This window comes from Podarcis raffonei, chromosome 16 (assembly GCF_027172205.1).
Source record: "Podarcis raffonei isolate rPodRaf1 chromosome 16, rPodRaf1.pri, whole genome shotgun sequence".
NCBI classification, from domain to species: domain Eukaryota; kingdom Metazoa; phylum Chordata; class Lepidosauria; order Squamata; family Lacertidae; genus Podarcis; species Podarcis raffonei.
Genome location: NC_070617.1, coordinates 10,829,430 through 10,848,885, shown reverse-complemented (window position 1 = coordinate 10,848,885; position 19,456 = coordinate 10,829,430). Strand labels below are relative to the sequence as shown.

The window sequence follows — 19,456 nt, the reverse complement described above, 5'->3', positions numbered from 1 at the left end:
GCCCTGTGCCCTTTCCTCTTTGGTGGAGGTAGAAGTTCACCAGGTGATGCCCATCCTATTTCTGGTCCGTACTGGGGGGGGGGGGAGGGACACCTATTCTACCTGTCCCACAGCTGGTCTTTTTATTGCCTGAAGCACACATGCCCTAATTGCAACCTTCCAGGGGCTGCATATTGGGGGTTTGGTGCGGGGCAGAGGCAAAAGTGGCTGCATTTGGAGGTTATATTCCAGCCAAGCAAAAGCCAGAAGATTCTACTTCTACCCACACCTCTCTCCACCCTCCTAGCAACATTATTCAAGGGCAAGGGCACCCAAGGAGAGGGCCTGGAGGGGACAGTCCCCAAGGGCCAACTAGAGAAGGCCCGAGGGCCACATCTGAGCTCTGGCCCAGAGATTGGCCACTCCTGCCTGCAGAGGGCCAGGGCAGCCACTCTTAACCAGGGAAGACAGCTCACTCTTTTCCTCTTTAATCCACGGACCATGTTTTTATTTCATTAAAAAAATCGGTTTATCAAAAACTGAGGCAAGGGACAGCAGCTACAGCGAGAGAGAACGAGGACTCCATAAATAGAATAAATAACTACACACCACTGCCAACAGCTAGAGCGATTGTGAGACGCACACCTGCGAAGAGGAGGAGGAAAGGGCCTTTTCTGAGGCCGTGGGGTGGGGTGGGGTGGGGAACAGGTTGCAGGCTGGGACCAGCCCTAAGAGAGAGAAAAATGTGTGTGTGAATGTGTAGAGCTGGAAGAGGGCATTGTGTAATGTTAACTATATCACTATAACTTCCGTTCACAGGAAGTTTTACAATCTATCCCCTTTCCAGCTTATTTTTATTTTAAAAACCACCATGATTCAGCAGCTACAGAAAGTACAGGGCTGATCAAACCCCATTTCCAATGGTCCACATAGGCCTTTTTTCAGGCAAGGAAGGGGGCCCAAGGTGCTAAAAACAGCCTGGGAGGGCAGGCATCCAGCGGGCACCTTAGCCTATTTGGGATGGGGATTAGGGTACAAAAAATGGCACTACACCATTAAAAAGGGTCCTCCTTGGGAAGGAATATATTGCACGAAAGCCCAAAGTTGAGAAGTAGCCCCACTTTTGACCCAAAAATGAACCTAGGCCACCTTCATGCCATACATTTAAAGACCTATCATACCATTTTAAATGTCTCCCCCCAAATATTCATGGGAACTATTAAGGTGCTGAGAGTTGTGGGAATGACCCCCTGACCTTCCCCTCATGGAGCTGAAATCCAGTGTTCCCTGTGAAGAGGAATTGAACGTTAAATCCCGTTCGTGAGGTGAACTAGGGACACCACAGCAACTCTCAGCACCCCAAACGAACCGCATTTCCCAGAATTCTTTGGGCGAAGCCATGACCGCAAAAGTGGCACTTTAATGCTTTCAATGCGTTGTGTGAATGTGGCCCTAATCCTTGGACATTTAAAAAAAGGGGGATTTCTTGCTTGGCTCAGAATGATTAAATAGGTTCCAGCATCCATCTGCGTCCAGCTCCAGAAAACGTGAGAGGGGTTGGTTCAGAGAACTGCAGGAAGCAGCCATCTAGGTTTCAATTCGATTGGGGGCGGGGAGACGGACGATGACGGGGACAGACCTCTCTCCTACCAAATGTTAGGTTCACCACCAGCACCTTGACTGGGCAGAGTTCCTCCTCTTAAGGAAGGAGGGTGCCAGAAAAATAGTGTTTGTATATGGACGTATTTCTTTCAACAAGTCTGGCTAAGCAGGAGATCCCCGCTTCGCCAGCCTTTTGAAGAAGGCACCCAGCAGCGCCAGGCTGTGGAGTGCCCCTTCTCCAAACCAGGCAGGGAAGAGGCCTGCATCTTTCCACTGGGACGGCATGAGCCCAAGGGCTTTTGCAGGAACGGCCTTTGCTTCTGAGGGAGCCTGGCACCAGCAACAGGATGGGGCTTGGTGGGTGTGCCCTCCTTCACTTCAATCGTACGCAGCCACCTCTTCCCCCTGTTCTGTCCACTGCCTCCGACAAAATCCACCAGCATGCAAATGTCACAGCAGCTTAATGACCCCATTTAACGGTACAGAACACCCCAAGGCCCCACAGTGAGAGTCAGCCCCAAAGTCAAGGGGGTATGGCTGCGCAGCAGCGAGGCCTAACTCTTCTGCAGAAAGTTGGTGGCACCTCTGAGGTAGGGCCAAAGTCTTCGGGAGGAGACGGCACCGCAGGTGGAACGAGGAGTCAATCGCTGAGGAATCAGAATGTGGAGTGTATTCCCGCCCCAGTGGAAATTTAACTACCATTTATTGCCCCTCCCAGGTCTCTCTCCATTGTCCAGTCCAGGTTTGTTGGGCCCTGGTGACCCAGCAGACACAGAAAAGGCAGCCCAATGGGCTCTAGGCCACAGCCTGATTATTATTGCAACTCCTACGATTGGTTCTAGAGGCTTGAGGCTTGGCTGTGGTGCCTAGCGCCCACCGGCTTGGACTGCAGCACCCGCCCTAGCCGGCGCTTCCTGGGCCAGTGTGATTGCTCATGGGCTTCTGGACCGGGGAGGCAGAGGTCTTGAAAAACTCTGCCTCCACTCGCCCGGGTAGATGCTTCCCAGCATCCTCTGCTTCTCGCTTCGCAGCTTCCGCACTGGGTGCCGCCGCCTGGACGACCGTTCTGAGGATTGCTGGCCTGGCGCTGCCAGCCGCCACACGGGGGGACCCCACCTCCCGCTCCGCCTTCCCCGCTGTGGGGCTGGTTTTCGTCTTCTCCGGTTTGGGAGGCCCCCGCTCTCCTGTCGCCGAATCCAGCAGGGCCTGGATCGTCCCGAGGGGAACTTCCCCCCAACCCATGGCCCGAGAGAGCTTGGCAAACGGAGTCTTGCGCAGCATCTCCTGGCGGAAGTCGTGGTTGCTGCCGCTCGGATAGTTCCTGCCGCCGAGGCTGGGGATTGAGCCCTTGCCGCCCCGGGTGGCCCGAGGGTTGGTGCCGATGTCGGCCGTGATGTTGGTGTACAGAGGTTGCAGCTCCTTGGAGAGGAGGGTGTACGAGAGGGAGTTCATCCCGTCCTGGGTCCAAGCCCGATGCGTCCTGATCAGCAGGTCAAACCTACGGGGTTGGGGAGAGACAGAGAGAGAGTGTGTATGTGCAAGGTCACATTTGTGCCATACATTTAAAGCACTCTTCTGCCACAAGTCCTGAAAGTGCTGTCCATGTAGAAAGACTGGGTCATTATAAAGAGAATAATAAATAATAATAATAAATTTTATTTATATCCCGCCCTCCCCAGCCGAAGCCGGGCTCAGAGAGGCTAACAACAGTAAAACGATTAAACATTCTAAAATCATTTCATTATAAAATTAATTCCAATCAAATTAATGGCAACCATTGGGTTAGAAGTTCTGTGAGGATTGCCAAAGGAGGGAGTCAGAATAATAATAAATTAGGTAAAGGTAAAGGTACCCCTGCCCGTACGGGCCAGTCGTGTCTGACTCTAGGGTTGTGCGCCCATCTCACTTAAGAGGCCGGGGGCCAGCGCTGTCCGGAGACACTTCTGGGCCACGTGGCCAGCGTGATGAAGCTGCTCTGGCGAGCCAGCACCAGTGCAGCACATGGAAACGCCGTTTACCTTCCCGCTAGTAATAAATTAGTGGTTCTTAATTGATTGGGGATTCGGGAGTGCTGTATTGTATTATTTATGCAAATTGATTTTCTCTGGAGTTAAAGATCTGACCAGGACAAACCTTATTATGTTGAGCTCATATTTTGCACAATTTGTATACGGTGTCTGTTTGATAATGTGTGGTTTGCTATGCCTAATAAAGGATAAAGGTAAAGGGACCCCTGACCATTAGGTCCAGTCGTGACCGACTCTGGGGTTGTGGCGCTCATCTCGCTTTATTGGCCGAGGGACCCAGCGTACAGCTTCCGGGTCATGTGGCCAGCATGACTAAGCCGCTTCTGGCGAACCAGAGCAGCGCATGGAAATGCCGTTTACCTTCCCGCCTCAGCAGTACCTATTTATCTACTTGCACTTTGACATGCTTTTGAACTGCTAGGTTGGCAGGAGATAAGGATAACTATATATAAAAAGATCTATGTTGGCTCCCAGGACCGTTTCTGAGCACAATTCAAAGTATTGCTGCTGACATTTGAAGTCCTAAACTGGCTTGGCCCAGTATACCTGAAGGAGCATCTCCACTCCCATCATTCACCCACTGATGTCCACCTGCGAGGGCTGGTTCCCTCCCTGCAAGAAGTGAGGTAACAGGGAACCAGGCAGAGGGCCTTCTTGGTAGTGGCCCCCCTACCTGTGGAACGCCTTTCCATCAGATGTCAAGGAGATAAACAACTACACAACATTTAGAAGACATCTGAAGGCAGCCCCGTTCAGGCAAGTTTTTGAAATTTAAAGTTTTATTATGTTTTTGTATATGATGGAAGCCGCCTAGAGTGGCTGGGGCAACCTGATGGACAGGTACAAATAATAAAATGATTATTCCTCCAACTGCAGGGTTTTTTTGGGGGGGTGGGAGGAGGGGGGAAGCAGCACACCTGTGTGGATTCTCCTCGTTGCCTTTATCTCCCTTATGCTTCACCATCTTGTAGTGGCCGACAGAGACAGGAGGCCGTGAAATCTTCATGCCGGCCAGGCGCACCCTGGAGACACAGAAGCAAGGAGGCCAAATTAGGATTTGCTAGCCTGGCCCTGTTGTTAGCCACAGTGGAGCAGATGCCTCAGGCAACATGTTTAGGAGTGCAGGGGGTGGTGGTGGCAACAGAATGTCCACCGCCAACCCCCCTCCATTGGAGACCAGAGCTAGGTCTGCCACAGGCCTGTCACACAGCAAGCCAAACTGCTCACTGGGACAGACTGTCACTATAATGTTACACTGCTGCTGGAAGCATGGCAAAGGCTGTCCATTAATTACCAACTTAGACCTTGTCCACACCACACTTTGAAAGCACCACGGCAACCCTTTCAACAGCCATGGCTTCCCCCAAAGATATTATGGGGACTGTAGTTTGTTAAGAGTGCTCAGCTACCCTGACAGAGCCACAGTTCTCAAGAGTTCCTTGTGAAGCAGGATTGGCTATTAAATCACTCTGGGAGTTGTAGCAGTGGTCTCCTAACAACTTTCAGCACCCTTAACAGCCGTTCTCAAGATCCTTTGTCAGGAGGGAAGCCATGACGGTTGACGTGGTACAAGAATGCTTCAAATGTATGGTTCAGGGTGCAGATGTGGCCAAATAAATGCACAGACACACGCAGTATGCAGCCTTAAGAACAGTGGGTGACTCTGTCTCATTGACAATGTTCGATAAGAGTCAACTCCTAGGCCTGCCAGCTTCTGTACACAGAATGGGGAGTGCGAGAAGGAAGAGAAGGGGACGCCATTTTGATTTTTGCCTCAGGTGGCAAAATATGTTGGGCCAGCGCTGAGGATTTATAGTCAGATGGGCTTGGGCCTCTCCAGAGGCACCTTGCCTGGGCAGCTCCCTAACAGAGACGTCGAACCTGCTCTGAGGTCATGGACTCCTGACCAATCAGGAGGTGGGTAATGTGCATTGCTGCGCTAAACATCCTCCCTCTCTTTTAACGCCAACTCTTTTGTGCAGGGAATTTTCCAGAAGCAGAGCGTAGGCACGCCCTCACAGCCAATTCCCTCCTACCCCTACCTACTCGGGTCTCTCTCAAGCTTTTCCTTTATCTTCGCCCAAGGTTAAGCATTCCACTGCTGTTCCCTCGCAGCAGGAGGTGGAACAGTTGCCATGGCGACGCACAGTCCTAGTCAAATCCATTGAAGAGAGGCACAATTTGGGAGCCAAAATGCTTCCCTGGGTGAGCCTGTTGGAACCAAGTACCAATTTTATTAATCCTTTGTTATCCATGTCTCTTAGTTCCCTCTCCTCCTCCTTCCTGCCACCCCTCACTGGCAAATCTTAAGATTGTAACATCCCTGGGGCTGGGATCCTGCCTCTTTTCCAGGGCTTATGCGGGGTTTTTTTGCAAAGCGGTGATAGCGAACCTCAAGCCCCGGGTGGTTGTGAATGCGGCCCTCCAGGCTTCTCTATTTGGCCCTCAGAACTCTCTCCACAGGTCATACCTTGGCTGCAGTTACACTCTCTCTGAAGGAATAGGCATAGTCTTTCAGTACTTCTGAATCCATCAAGGCTCAAGTGCCTTAGTGGCGCTGAGTGCCTTCCATCAGCTTCAGCTGCTGGCATCCGTCTCTGGACAGGCACGGCCTAATTCTGTCGCCTGTGCTCTGGTAACCTCAGAGCTGGACTACTGCAATGTGTTACACAGGGGGCTGCCTTTGAAGACCATTCGGAAACTGCAGCTGGTGCAGAATTCGGAGGCCAAATTGCTGACTAGGGCAGGACAGTCTGAACAAATAGTGCCAGTTCTGGCACGATCGTTCTGGCTGCCAATTGGTTTCCACGCAAAATTGAAAGTGCAGGTTTTGACCTATACAGACTTCTGTGGCTCAAGACACCTCAAGGACCACCTCTCTCTTCCCACGTGAACTGACCCGGACCCTGCAAACATCATCTGCAGTCCTTCTTCGTGTGCCCCCTCCGCAGGAGGTTCAGAAGGTGGCAACACAATATTGGGCCTTTTTGGGGGTGGCCCCCCACTTGCAGAATGCTCTTTCCAGAGAGACATCTCTTTATTTTTAGGTGCCAGGTACCCTGGCTTCTTTGAATGAGGTGGGATCGCTAAGTTGTACTCTGCTTTATCCGTTTAGTGGTAGTTTTTGGATTTTTATTGGATGTTCCTAATTGGTTTTAATGTAAGTTGCTTTGGGTTCCCCTGTGAGAAAAGCAACTAACAAATGAAATAAATAAAGACTACACCTCACTGCCCTGCTCTACACCCTCCTTGAATATAAAGCTACAATTTCCAAAGTTATTTAGCCATCCATCTTTCTTCTCAGGGAACTCTGGGGGCTGTAGTTCTCGGAGAACAGCGTTCTCCTAACAACTCTCAGCTCCCTTAACAAACTACACTTCCCAGGATTCTTTGGGAATTGACAGTTTAAAGTGGTGTCATAGTGCTTTAAATGTATGGGGCAGGTGTGGAACAATTCCTAGTAAGTAGCTCACAAGTGTGCTAAACCCAGGTTGGTGAGGTGTTAGGTACTCAAATTCTAATGTCTGCAGGGATAGATTAAGTTTTTCTTCTGGTGCCCCATTAGATAATTCTTTTATCACCTCAAAAATTCTGGACATGCATTCTTTGGGATCAAATATGCAAAATTAAAGCTTCACATCTGTTCCTTACAAGAGCATAGATCTTTGGACTATATCCAAAGCTAGTTCTATTCAGAATAGGCCCAATGAAGTTTAAAAACATGGATAATCTCCATGAATTTTACCCCAAGTAAAACTAAGTTGGGCACAACCCACAGAAAACATTTATAGCCCCACCTTTCCATTAAAAATCTCATTGTTCTGTGCAGTTTCCCTTTCCACCTTCTCTCACCGTTGCTGAGCTGACCCAACAATATCTCACAACACCCCACCCCCAGTGTTGGAGCATTTGTGAACATCCCATGGCATCACAGACGTTCAATTTGCCAACAAGTTCAAACCCTAATGCAACAAACACATGGGACTACTGAGCTGGGCGCGTCATCAGGCTTGGCACAATTTTCTCACCTTACCTGAATGCTGCAGCCCAAACCGCCACAGCCTGCGTGGGAAAAATGAGCATGCAAGGATCCGACAGCGTGCACAAGGCAGGGTGGAAGAAAGAGATAAAAAGAGATGATAATGAAGGCGATGAGAAGAAAAACAGCACTCCAGTTGCAGAGTGGGAAGAAGGGAGTGGAACAAACAGAGGCTGGGTGGGGAAATCAGTGCTCCAATAATCTCCGAGTCTTGCAACAGGCAGGGAAAACTACAATACCAAAGAGTGTAAATCTACCAGCTGCAGCTACTCTTCCCACTGCCCATTTTTAACCTAAAAACCATGGCTACACTTATGCCACAGTTCTTCACAATTGCAGGAAAAAAAGCAGGAAGAATGATTATCTGGCCTGGAATTTAGGAATCTGAGCTGCTTCTACCACTTTTTATTTCTTTCTCTTTCTCTCGCTTTTTTTTTTTTTAAAGTTTCTAGTCCTTTTTAATTTGGTAGAATTGCCAAAGGCATCCAGGATCCTGTTCTCTCAGCAGCTAACCAAAGCCGACAGGAAACCTGCAAGCAGGAACCGAGTACAACAGCAGGTCTTAAAAAACAACAACCCATTAATTTTGTCCAATCCTATTTTAAAGCCACCAAGTTGCTGGTCATCACTGCCTCCTGCAGGAGAGAGCGCCATCATTTAACTACGCACTCCTGTGGTTTCCGGAGACTGGCGTGCAAGGTTACCAACAGGGTTTGAACTGCAGAATCCTAGAATTGTAGAGTCGGAAGAAACCCTGAGATCATCCAGTCTGACCCCGCTGCAATGCAGGAATATACAGCCGTCCCATACGGGGACCGAACCTGCAACCTTGGCGTTATCAGCACCATGCTCTAAACAACTGAACGAACCACCGCCAACCCCTCAGCTACAGTTCCCGCCATGTCAGGTGCCAAAACAAAAAGAGCAATGCATGTTCTAAGCGAGTGGGAGAAATGGTTACAGGTTGGAAAGCAGAGGGCGAAGAGACAATGGCCACCACAGAAAGAAAGGGGTGAACGAGGGACACTCACCTGGTGGCGATGTCGTCGTCCTCGCCTCCCCAGCCCCAGTACTCATTGGGGAAGCCGTTGATCTTTAGGTACTGGTCCGGGGTAAGGGCCGACACACCGCCAAAGTACTGCGAATATGGGAGGCTGGAGTGGGAAAGGGGCAGAAGAGAAAATGGAGAGAAAGGCCAGCATTGTTAGTCATTTTAAGTGACAATGGGAATCCCCCGCACTAGATATTTCAAAGACACGGAGGGTGGGGGTGGGAAAGGCTCTTGACACAAATTTGCAAAGCATTTGCTTTTTCGCATGTGCTAGTGTACTGCATATGGATGGAAAGTCCTAGCCCAAATCAAACTTAATTCATATTTGGTCTGCTTGGCAATGATGGGAAATTACTTTTGGGTGTAGTTTGGATTTATTCTTTTTTTGAACTGATTCTATGAATTTAATGAAATGGAGTGAGTGCCCTCAAAACACAAGAGCCTTTTTGAGGAGGAGCATCAGGACCTGATTATGTTTTCTGCTCGTGTTTTGAAATAGCCCAGAAATGGTGAAAGCTAGACATTCGACACAGATTTCGAATAATCTCATTGTCTGGAAAAACCAACCAGTGTGGTTAAAAAGGCTTCAGGAAAGTCAAGGCAAGGATCATTTCCTTATTGATTGGTTTCCCTTTCTTCAAAATACGTTAATTGTTCTAATCAAACAAGGAAACCACCTCACAAACATTGCCAGCTCTGAAGAGACGATAATTTCAGTATTTGGCACTCACTTTTCCCCTTTTTCTTTGGAAACCTGTTGGATTCTGCACTTGTTTTTACATTTTCTAATGTTTATACGTTCGTTCTGCTCTTGGTTGTTACATGCTGTATAAAAATTAATACATATATTTCCCCCCCCAAAAAAAAGTAACACCATGGAGCCAGCCCTGAAGACAACCACCCACCACAAAGCATGGTGCGATCAGTCCTGCCCTCCCCTATCCCTGCCTTCTCACTTGTAGCCAAACTTGTTCATGGCGACAGAGACGTGCTTGGGACTCCACGGGTCGCAGATGTAGAGATTGTGGTCGTTCTCAGGAATGAGGTCAACATCGTGGAGGAAGAGGCAGTTCCACTCCTCATCCTTTAGGGCTTCCTTCACGCCCACATTCAGCAGCTTCGCCCGGTTGAAAGTCGCATTGCCAGCCTATAGAGAAGCAGGGTTGAGTGGGAAGAAGTGGCAACAGGGCGAGGAGCAAGACTCACGAGGCCCAGCCCTGCCACAAGGCAACTGCCTCAGGTGTCAGCAGTGCTAGAAACTCAGAGATAAAAGCTCAGTGCCAAATGGCTCCTTAAAACAAGGTTACAGTCGCCGGAACAGAAGGTTTAGTTGCCATTTTGTGAGGAGATACGACTCTAAAATCTGTCTTTTCAAATAATGGACTGACTGTGTTTGACTCTCAGTTAAACATCTGGCAAGTTTAGATGGCAACCTTGAGCTAGGTTAAGAGCTCTGAGAACTTAAAAAAGAAAAGGGGACTTCCGGAGGCGGCGCCTCCGACAATGGCGGATTCCCTCTGATTCAGAGGGAGACAGCTCCACAGAAATCGGGTCTACTGCTGCAGCGAAGCGGGGACCCTTTTGAAAACCGCAGGCGGAAGAAGCCTGCGGCCGTGGGACTCGGCGGGCACCGTTTGCGCCCCCCTGTTCGGCAAAGGAACCCTACAAAGGGCTCCGGAGTGAGACGGGGGCTGGCACGGTGCTGAGAGTCAATCGCTACTTCTGCGGAGCGAAGCTGCACAGCTGATGTCGGAGAGCGCTGTCCTTTTTCCTGTGACAATTCGGATTTTAAACAACAACCCGTGAGTAGGACAATTGAAACTTTGGATTAAAAATATACCTTTGAATTTGACCCGAGACTGGAAGGTGCAAACAGGAAGTCCGCCTCCCGTTCTTTGTATAAAGATTAAAGCAAAGATTTTACAAACTAAAAGCCGGATAAATTGAAAGCTTGAAATTTCCTGCATTTTTACCACCAAATCCCCCTAGACAGCAGGAGGAAAGGGGGGAAAAACTAGACTTTCTAATCCTGCAGAGAGTGAGTTAAGAAAATAAGTTTCCATTGTCCCTAACCTGGGGACGGAATGAAAGGAAAGAAACTGTCGGTGATGCTTACAATTTGAATATAGAAAAATTGACAGATAGAATTGGAAAAGGGAAAAGAAAAAATAATTCCAACGCTGCTTTCTGCCTGTTTGTTTTATATTGAAAGGAAACAAAATATCTGAAAATCGAAAGTAATTCTTTTTCCCCCCCTTGTTGGATACATTTTAAAAATGGATGCCAAAAAGTAACTACACCCCCTAGAGGAAGCCTACCAGTGTGTCTGTGTCAATTTATAAAGAGAACATAGTAACTGGGAGAATCAGACCGTGGGACCAGCTCCCTGACCTTGACAGAAATGATTAGAGAGGAAGTTTTATCTGCCCTGGACAAAATACATGATGTGCTGCGACAGCTGGATGAGAAAGTGTCTCTGATGAATCAAAAGATGGACTATATAACAGCTGCAGTCAGCAAAGAGGTGCCAATGGGAAATGCAGTTACAGAAACTGCACAACAATCTATCCAGGAAACTGGTTCAACAGAGCAAGTGCAAGGGCAGAAAAAGATGGAAGAGATTGTGAATGCATCTCAAAAGACACAGAGAATTCAAGTCCTACATGACCAAAAGCTGCAACACTGGGAGATGGAATTTGGAGGACACTGGCTAAATTTTGGATTTAAGAAAATTCCTATCTCTGGTGGGACTGTGAAACAAGTGGAAGATCTTTTTTGGAACAATTACTCTTTGGATTATAGACTAAACACTGGGGAGTGCAACACCGGGGAATGGGACAATCGGACAAAAGGAAATGAAGAATACTACTGTACGGAATTCCCCGGTGATTGGCTCCCCAAAGAGAAAGAGAAGAAAATGCGAAAGAATCCAACAGGGAACAAGGAGGTATGCAACCACAAACAGAAACAAGAAAACTCGCAGAGGGGGCTTGGAAGTGACTTGAGAGCTTTAGATATTAGAACACCTGACTGATGAGGATATAATGACATAAGGACTGACATCACCCAGAACCAGGAAAAAGGACGTTGGATAAACTTAGAATGAGAAATGCTTTTTGTAATAAATCTATATTTATGGAATTAGTGTAATAGTAATGAAGTATTAAGAGATGCTGGAAAGGAAGTAATTGGCTTTAACAGATAGGTTAAATATTGTCTAAATTTAGAATTTTTAGAGATTTGAGGGTAAGATAAAATTAATGAAATTAATGCAAAAAATGAAGTGGCTTGAGTAATAAGGTGAAATAAGAATTTGCAAGAATGGTTTGATTATAAATGAAAATATGAAGTAATATTATATGGGGATACATAATTAAGGGTAAGATAAGAGGGTATGAATTTGCTGAATAAATTTTTAAATGGAATACAAAGAGGGAGGTGAGAGGAAGTCAGGAAAATAAGTAAAAGAATGGTAGAAATTGAAGGGAGGGATTTTTATTTTTTTCCTGTTTTTGTGTTGAATTTTTGGTTTTTGTGTTTTTCTGGTGTTTATTTTATTTATTGTTTGTTGTTATGTTTGTTTTGTTGTTGTTTCTGTAACCTTTTTTCTTGTGAAAATTTAATAAAACATTTTTTTTAAAAAAAGAGAACTTGAAGAAAAGTCACTTGATCTAGGGAGAGTCCACATATATATTGGCCTATTCCGACCTTTCCTTAATGGTGACTGCTCCTGCTCAGGCTGCCCAAAAAAGCGTTTTGGTTCCCGAAACTCATTCCGATTGTGCAGATAAAATATAACTAGTAGAATTCCACAGGGCGGTGTATTAGTGCCTGAAAACAGCCAAGTTCCAACGATCCCCAGATGGTGGAGATGTCAGGCGCCATCCTGGTGCTGGGGCATCTTCACTTGGTCACAAGTGGTCAAAGGCTGGGCGCAAAATTTCCATGGCACCTTTGAGTCCTGAGGGCCAGGCCTCTAGCTGGCTGCTTTGGGCCTGAGGCGGGGACCCAGGGCCGGATTTAGGTTTGATGAGGCCCTAAACTACTGAAGGTAATGGGGCCCTTTATATGTCCAGCTGTCCTTTGTCAACAACAAATTCTTGCTGTTTTTTGTGTTGAATATATGCCATATATATATATAGTGGTACCTCCGGTTAAGAACTTAATTCGTTCCAGAGATCTGTTCTTAACCTGAAACTGTTCTTAACCTGAGACACCACTTTAGCTAATGGGGCCTCCCGCTGCCACCGCTGCACGATTTCTGTTCTCATCCTGAAGCAAAGTTCTTAACCCGAGGTACTATTTCTGGGTTAGCGGAGTCTGTAACCTGAAGCGTATGTAACCCGAGGTACCACTGTATATGATATTTTAGGGAGCAGGTGGGACCCATTACTTACTTCATAGGAGCCTACACAACACAAAACACTGTTGCTGTATGTAGGTTTTATTTTGTTTTTTATCTTATATTTTGGAAATGTACATCCAGATTTTTTCCCTTTAACTTTTTTTTTGGGGGGGGGCCCCAAGAGAATGGGGCCCTAAGCTACAGCTTGTTTAGGTTACACGTAAATCCAGCACTGCCCCCACCCCTGGGTTGCATTGAACTAATCTCTCTTTCACATGTACACAAATCCCAACCAAACGCACCTGATGGACCACATAGATCCCATACTGCAGCTGTTGGCGCTGGAGGAAGGGGTGTAAGTAGTAGAGCAAGTGGCGCAGGTGCGTCTCCCGGTTGCGGTGCGGGATGATGACGGCTGTCCGGGAGCGTGGCTCGCAGGCGGAAGGGCGGTACCTGCCCCCGAGGCCCACCGCCGGGTTCTTCTCTTGGATCTGCTCCAGATTTGGCACCTGGCTGAAGCTCACTGTCAGGGGGCCAACTGAGATGAGAGTCGGTAGGGGTGAGAAGAGAACAGGAACAGAATCAAAAATTCACGTGCAGCCAGCGGGCTCTTCCAGCGAGAGCTGCTTGCCTCATCTCTCTGACGCAGCGTTCCAAAAAACCCCCAAAGAATCTGCCCAAGTTTCTAGTCTTCATGAGGCCTGCATGAATACCCAACACGAAGGCCTCTATCTAAATATCTCTCACCCCAGAGGCAGGGAGCTAAACTAACCTTTTCCTTCCATGGCACGAGGAGACTCTGTGCGTGTCAGGTGTGGCGACAAAGTTTTAAGCTGTAAGCAGGATTTCCCAGAAAAATGGAACGAGGGATGTGCACGCAAAGGCAAGGATAACAAGCTGTTAGGAGCAAATGTTGCTTTGTCCCCACGCCAAGGACATCTGAGTCAGGGATAATCCCACAAGACTGGAGAGAAGCACCCTCAACATCTTTCCTTTATAATAAAATAAGTCAGAGCAATCTGGGTTGGGAGTTGCTGCTCTTAATATGACAGCAGCAGCCCCAGGTGGAGAGTGCAACAAGTCAGGAGCACAGGAAGCACACTTTAAACTGAGTCAGACCCACTGGTCCATCTGGCTCAGCGCTGCCTACACTGGCTGGCAGCAGCTCTTTGGGGTTTCAGATGGCAGATGGGGTTTCAGATTCCCAGCCCTGTCTGGGAGAGGCTGGGGATTGAACCTGGGACCTGCTGCATGCAAAGTGATGCCCTGCCACCAAGCTATGGCCCTTCTGGCTCCCTGCGCCACTGGAGCTGCCATCACTAGAGGAGTCATCTGTGGGCATCTCAAGCCAAGGCACCATCACCACAGCCCAGCATCCTCCAGGCCCAAAGAAGTCATGTGACACCGGGCAGCCAATCCTGTGCAACTACCCACTATAAAAGGGTTCCAGACCTGCCACCCTTTTCCTAATCCAGGCCGTTCTGCTGAGGGAGGTGGCCAGGTCCTCTCTCTTACCTTCTGTTCCGCATCCATACTATAAATATAAAGGACTATGACACAGCTTGCCCCCAAACAAACTGTCATTTGTTAAGTGTGTTACGAGACACTCCCAAGTCCCTCCAAAGCTACAATACCCTGAATTCCCTGGGGAAAGGAATTGGCTGTTAAAACTACTCTTGGAATCGCAGCTCTGGGAGTGACTCAAAATTGTTTTATGTATGAACATGTAGACACATTGAAATTCGTGGAGCCAAGTTGGTCATCTCCATTAATTTCAATGGATCTAAACTCTGAGTAGAACTTGAGGGGTTCTTTCCCCTCAGGTGTACAAGTTTTAAAAAATAAAAAAATAAGCTTCATACAACTCTACATTCCTACATCTTCACTACCAAAACACTGTTGCTATATATAATCATGCAAGGTATCATTTTGGCGCTATTAACATTCTTACCGTTAGCTCTGTTTTTAACCTTAAAACTATTTTCCTGGACATTCTGGGCTTTTGCTTTAAGGCAGGGGTGAAAAATATATCTTCTGCCTTTTCCTTTTCTATCGACTTTTGGAAGTTGTGTGTTTCTTTCTTGAAACCATCCTGGCACAAGTAGATGGGTTGCTATATTATCTTTTTCCTATTAGACTGCACTGTCAGCTTAGATCTGAGGTAGCTAACATGGCACCCACTATGGTGCCCTCAGTTTCCCCAACCCCCCCTCCCACTCTCTTAAAAAATAATAATAATTAAGGGAGGGTGGCCTGCTTATCTGTTGGTCTGCAGTCCATTTATTTTGCTGTGCATGTAAGCATTTTGCCTCTTTGGATGTGTGCAAGAGACTCACCGGTTTTTCCACCTGTGAAATGGGTACTTTATGGTGGCCAGAAGTTTCTTAGATTTCCAAATGTGCCCCTGGGCCCCCAAAAGTTGAGGATTCCTGGCCTAAGTTAAAAATATAGATAGCGATCCTATACACACCCCAGGAGTAAGTGCTGCTGAATCCAGTAGGACTGAGTTCTGGAAATTGTAATGCACTGTGCTAAATGATGCATTTTTACTGACATGCCGGGGGCCACCTGACTGACGCTCGCTGTCCACTGGCAATCTGTGGACCACAGTTTCAGAGCCCTTGCCTTAAATTACGTCTAGGGAACCTGTGGGCCCTCCAGATGTTGCTGGACTCCAGCTCCCACCAGCCCAAGCCAGCATGGTCAATGGTGAGGCATGATGGGACTTATAGTTCAGCAACATCCAGAGGGCCACAGGTTCTCCACCCTTGGAGGAGTGGTAATTTTGGTTTGCTCAAGTTACTGTTGCAATTAGTACACAATTATACTGTGTACTAGGGACATGGGTGGCACTGTGGGTTAAACCACAGAGCCTAGGACTTGCCGATCAGAAGGTTGGCGGTTCGAATCCCCGCGACAGGGTGAGCTCCCGTTGCTCAGTCCCTGCTCCTGCCCACCTAGCAGTTCGAAAGCATGTCAAAGTGCAAGTAGATAAATAGGTATTGCTCCGGCGGGAAGGTAAACAGCGTTTCCGTGCACTGCTCTGGTTCACCAGAAGCGGCTTAGTCATGCTGGCCACATGACCTGGAAGCTGTACGCCGGCTCCCTTGGCCAAAAAAGCGAGATGAGCACCGCAGCCCCAGAGTCAGCCACGACTGGACCTAATGGTCAGGGGTCCCTTTACCTTTATAGTGTGTACTCGTGGGGCTGTCAGTTTGCATGCCATTTTTACAGAGTGCAGAAGGACACGCCCCTGCCCCAAGGAGCTTACAGTCTCAACGTCTAACAAAGGGGAAAAGAGAAGCAACGAGTAGCACGGAAATCGCAGACAACTGACAGGTATTGGGGCCTGCTTGAAAATCCTGCACACACATCCCTGGAAGATCAGCCCCACTGCACTCAGTGGACTGACACGTGAGTAGACAAACACAGGGTTAAACGGTTCATTGCAACTGGGAAGGGAGTAGCCCAATGACTACATTCTGTTCTTGGCTACCTCTTGAGGGCCGCATGCCAGTGGTGGGTGGAGCAACACACATTTATTTCATCCTTGTGCAACAGGCTAGCTTCTGCACCTGCTTTCTCACGCCCTTCTCCATCCACCCTCCAGATAAGCAAGAGGCAGAGTTCAACAGGACCAAAACCACAAGGAAGGTGCAAAGCAGGATGGGTGAGGGGTGTGGCCTGGGGAGAGTTGTAAGGGCCGTTCAGAGAGGCCCGAAGGGCCGTATTTGGCCTCTGAGGGTGGGATTTCCCCCCTGCAATAGGAATTCCACAGGAAAAGTGATCAAGCTCATACACAGCAATACGAAACTGCTCCTTCAGCAACTCTGAAAAGGCTCAGCCACTTAATGGGGTGCCATGTGATCTAATAATTAAACATTTACCCAGGCCCAAGCAGCAGACAAAGGGACTGCCAGGCATAAAGCTGTGATAACCGCCTTATCTTATTTATTTTTTAAGTGGCTTTGAGAGACTTTGTAATCTTGCATAGCCTCCCACCTCCACCCACCCACATTTTGTGTCTGGGTTTTAATCCTGCAATACTGAGCTTTCATGGGAGTAGTTTTCTCTGCGGCCTTAGAGAACCTGAAACATTTTGGAAAACAAAGCAAGAGGACTTTTTCCAGCCTGAGGGCCACGCTCCCTCGTAGGTAGTATTCTGGAGGCCACATGCCAGTGCAGGACAGAGCTAGAGGCAAAAGTGTCAGGGCAACAGATGCAGCTCTTAATTTTCTACTGTAGGCCATGCAAAAGGCCTCCTCTGGACTGTGGATTTAAAGCAGCGTAATACAACTTGGAAACTGTGGTTTGTTAAGGGTGCTGAGAGTTGTTAGCAGACCCCCGTTCCCCACCCACCCAGAGCCACAATTTCCAGAGTGGTTTAACAGTTGATTCCTGTTCCCAGGAAACTCTGGGAACTGTAGCTCTGTGAGGGGAATAGGAGGGGTTCCTAACAATTCTCAGCTTGCTTAGCAAACGGCAGATCCCAGGATGCAATGGGGGAAGCCATGGCTGTTTAAAGTGGCATAATAGTGCCTTACATGTACAGTGGTACCTCGGGTTAAGTACTTAATTCGTTCCGGAGGTCCATTCTTAACCTGAAACTGTTCTTAACCTGAAGCACCACTTTAGCTAATGGGGCCTCCTGCTGCTACTGCGCCGCTGGAGCACGATTTCTGTTCTCATCCTGAAGCAAAGTTCTTAATCCGAGGTACTATTTCTGGGTTAACAGAGTCTGTAACCTGAAGCGTATGTAACCCGAGGTACCACTGTATAGCACAGAAGTGGCCAAAGCCAGCATTTTTCCTCACGCACACACGAACCTCTCTCCATGCAGGTAAGCAGAAGGCATTGTTACAGTTCAAGAGTGAACGCACGCAAGGAGGGCATGGAGCAGGCAGGGCTGGTGTGGTGTGCAACTTGGAGAGAGTAGCAAGGGCCAGAGAGAGACACATGAAGGGCCACATTCAGCCCATGGGCGCAACATTCCCAATCACCATTTCAAAGCCGATCGTAATTCTCTGTATTCTAGGACAAGGAAGACTCTCAAGCCCCTCGTATGTCGGAACCTACACTGAACCACCCCTCACCCAGCAGTTTTGACCTCCACACTGAGCAACATGGTCACAGGCCCCACTCACTGAGGTACGGCGACCGCTCCGGGCAGTAGGGCAGAGACTGCGTGGGGCTCCCATAGCGGGGCTGCTGAGGCAGGAGGCTGAGGTTGGTGTAGACGTCGTGGGTCCGGGAGTAGTCGAAGGACGGGTTGGCGTCGTGCCCAAATATCGAGGCCAAGTTCCGGAAGCCACCAAAGGAGAAGTAAGCCATGAAGGCAAACTGGAAGCCAATGAGGAGAGCCAAAGTGCAGGGCCGGTCCAGGAGCCTTCGGAGCATGGTGGGGTGGGGGGCAAGGTCTTCTCCCTGGGCCTCAGAAGGAGTCGCACCTGCAAGAAGGTAGGAGAGCACATCTCTGAAGACTTGTTCCTGGGGAGCAGCAGGGAAAGAGGGATGAAGCTCAGGGGCAGGTCATCTGCTTGGCATGCAGAAGGTCCCAGGTCCTTGCCTCTCCTCCCTGCCTTCAGGCTCTTGGCCTGCTGAAGATGATGGAAACAAAGTAGGGAAGATAGGCGTGGTGGAATGGTGAGAATGTATTTTAATACTTTGTTGGAAGCCGCTCAGGGTGGCTGGGGAGACCCAGTCAAATGGCCGGGGTATTGTATTGTATTGAACTTTATTACGGCCATTGGCCCATCACACGACAGTTTCCCATACCAACATAATGTACTTAAACCTCCAAATTTAAAACCGCCAAAACTTACAAAAAACAGACAAGAACCAAAGCAAAACAAAAACAAAAGACCAACATCATACATTACAATAAATTTGTAACATAAACATCGTCCTCTATTCATAAATTAGTAGAAGACATCAATGGTGATATCACCTAATTACATCCTAAAACATAGATCATAGTTTAGAGGGATTATCCGAGCCGCACAGGAGTCCGTTTCTCTTCTTTAGGGATAGAACGCTGATCAAGAATCTGGCAACCATGAGTGATCTTAGGGGGTCATCATCATTTAATAGATATCTCAGTTTGGCTTCATTCGTATCATCGGCAATTCCCTTTAGATATTGAGCAAGAAACTTGCTCCTGGCCGATGAGTGAAATGCACAATCAAAAATTATGTGATGCAACGATTCCGGTGCCCCACAATTACAATCACATAAGAGCGATATCTGTCCATTGGAGAATCTATTTCTCAGCACGTTCGATGGGAAGGTGTTGAATCTTGCCTTTACAAAGGCATATCTATGAGCCGAAGAAGTTAAGGAATTCAAACAGTTTGGGAGCCTTAAGAGGGGTAATAAACCAAGGTTTAGAGGTGAGCAGGTACCATTGCCCAAGA

The 19,456-nt window shown here is 48.1% G+C and overlaps 1 protein-coding gene across 2 annotated transcripts; it reads right to left on the bottom strand.

The window, feature by feature from the left end:
• Nucleotides 1-465: 465 nt before the first annotated feature.
• Nucleotides 466-18,640, bottom strand: B4GALT3 (beta-1,4-galactosyltransferase 3). Of its 2 annotated transcripts, XM_053368583.1 has the most exons (6): nt 18,188-18,640; nt 13,346-13,581; nt 9,655-9,845; nt 8,679-8,801; nt 4,526-4,630; nt 466-3,079 (listed from the first exon to the last, which is right to left on the bottom strand). In XM_053368583.1, exons 1-6 carry the CDS (start codon nt 18,438-18,440, stop codon nt 2,482-2,484), a joined length of 1,506 nt encoding a protein of 501 aa, XP_053224558.1. In that variant the 5' UTR covers nt 18,441-18,640; the 3' UTR covers nt 466-2,481. The 2 variants fall into 2 exon arrangements, with proteins under 2 accessions (XP_053224558.1, XP_053224559.1); XM_053368584.1 differs by lacking the exon at nt 4,526-4,630.
• Nucleotides 18,641-19,456: the final 816 nt, after the last annotated feature.

Excerpts from the sequence above, each read along its gene's own strand:
- B4GALT3 (XM_053368583.1), bottom strand. The coding sequence starts at position 18,440 with ATGCTCCGAAGGCTCCTGGACCGGCCCTGCACTTTGGCTCTCCTCATT. Across the intron at positions 9,846-13,345 it reads GGATCTATGTGGTCCATCAG|GCTGGCAATGCGACTTTCAA; the intron begins GTGCGTTTGGTT and ends GCTTCTCTATAG. Across the intron at positions 4,631-8,678 it reads GACGACGACATCGCCACCAG|GGTGCGCCTGGCCGGCATGA; the intron begins GTGAGTGTCCCT and ends CTGTGTCTCCAG.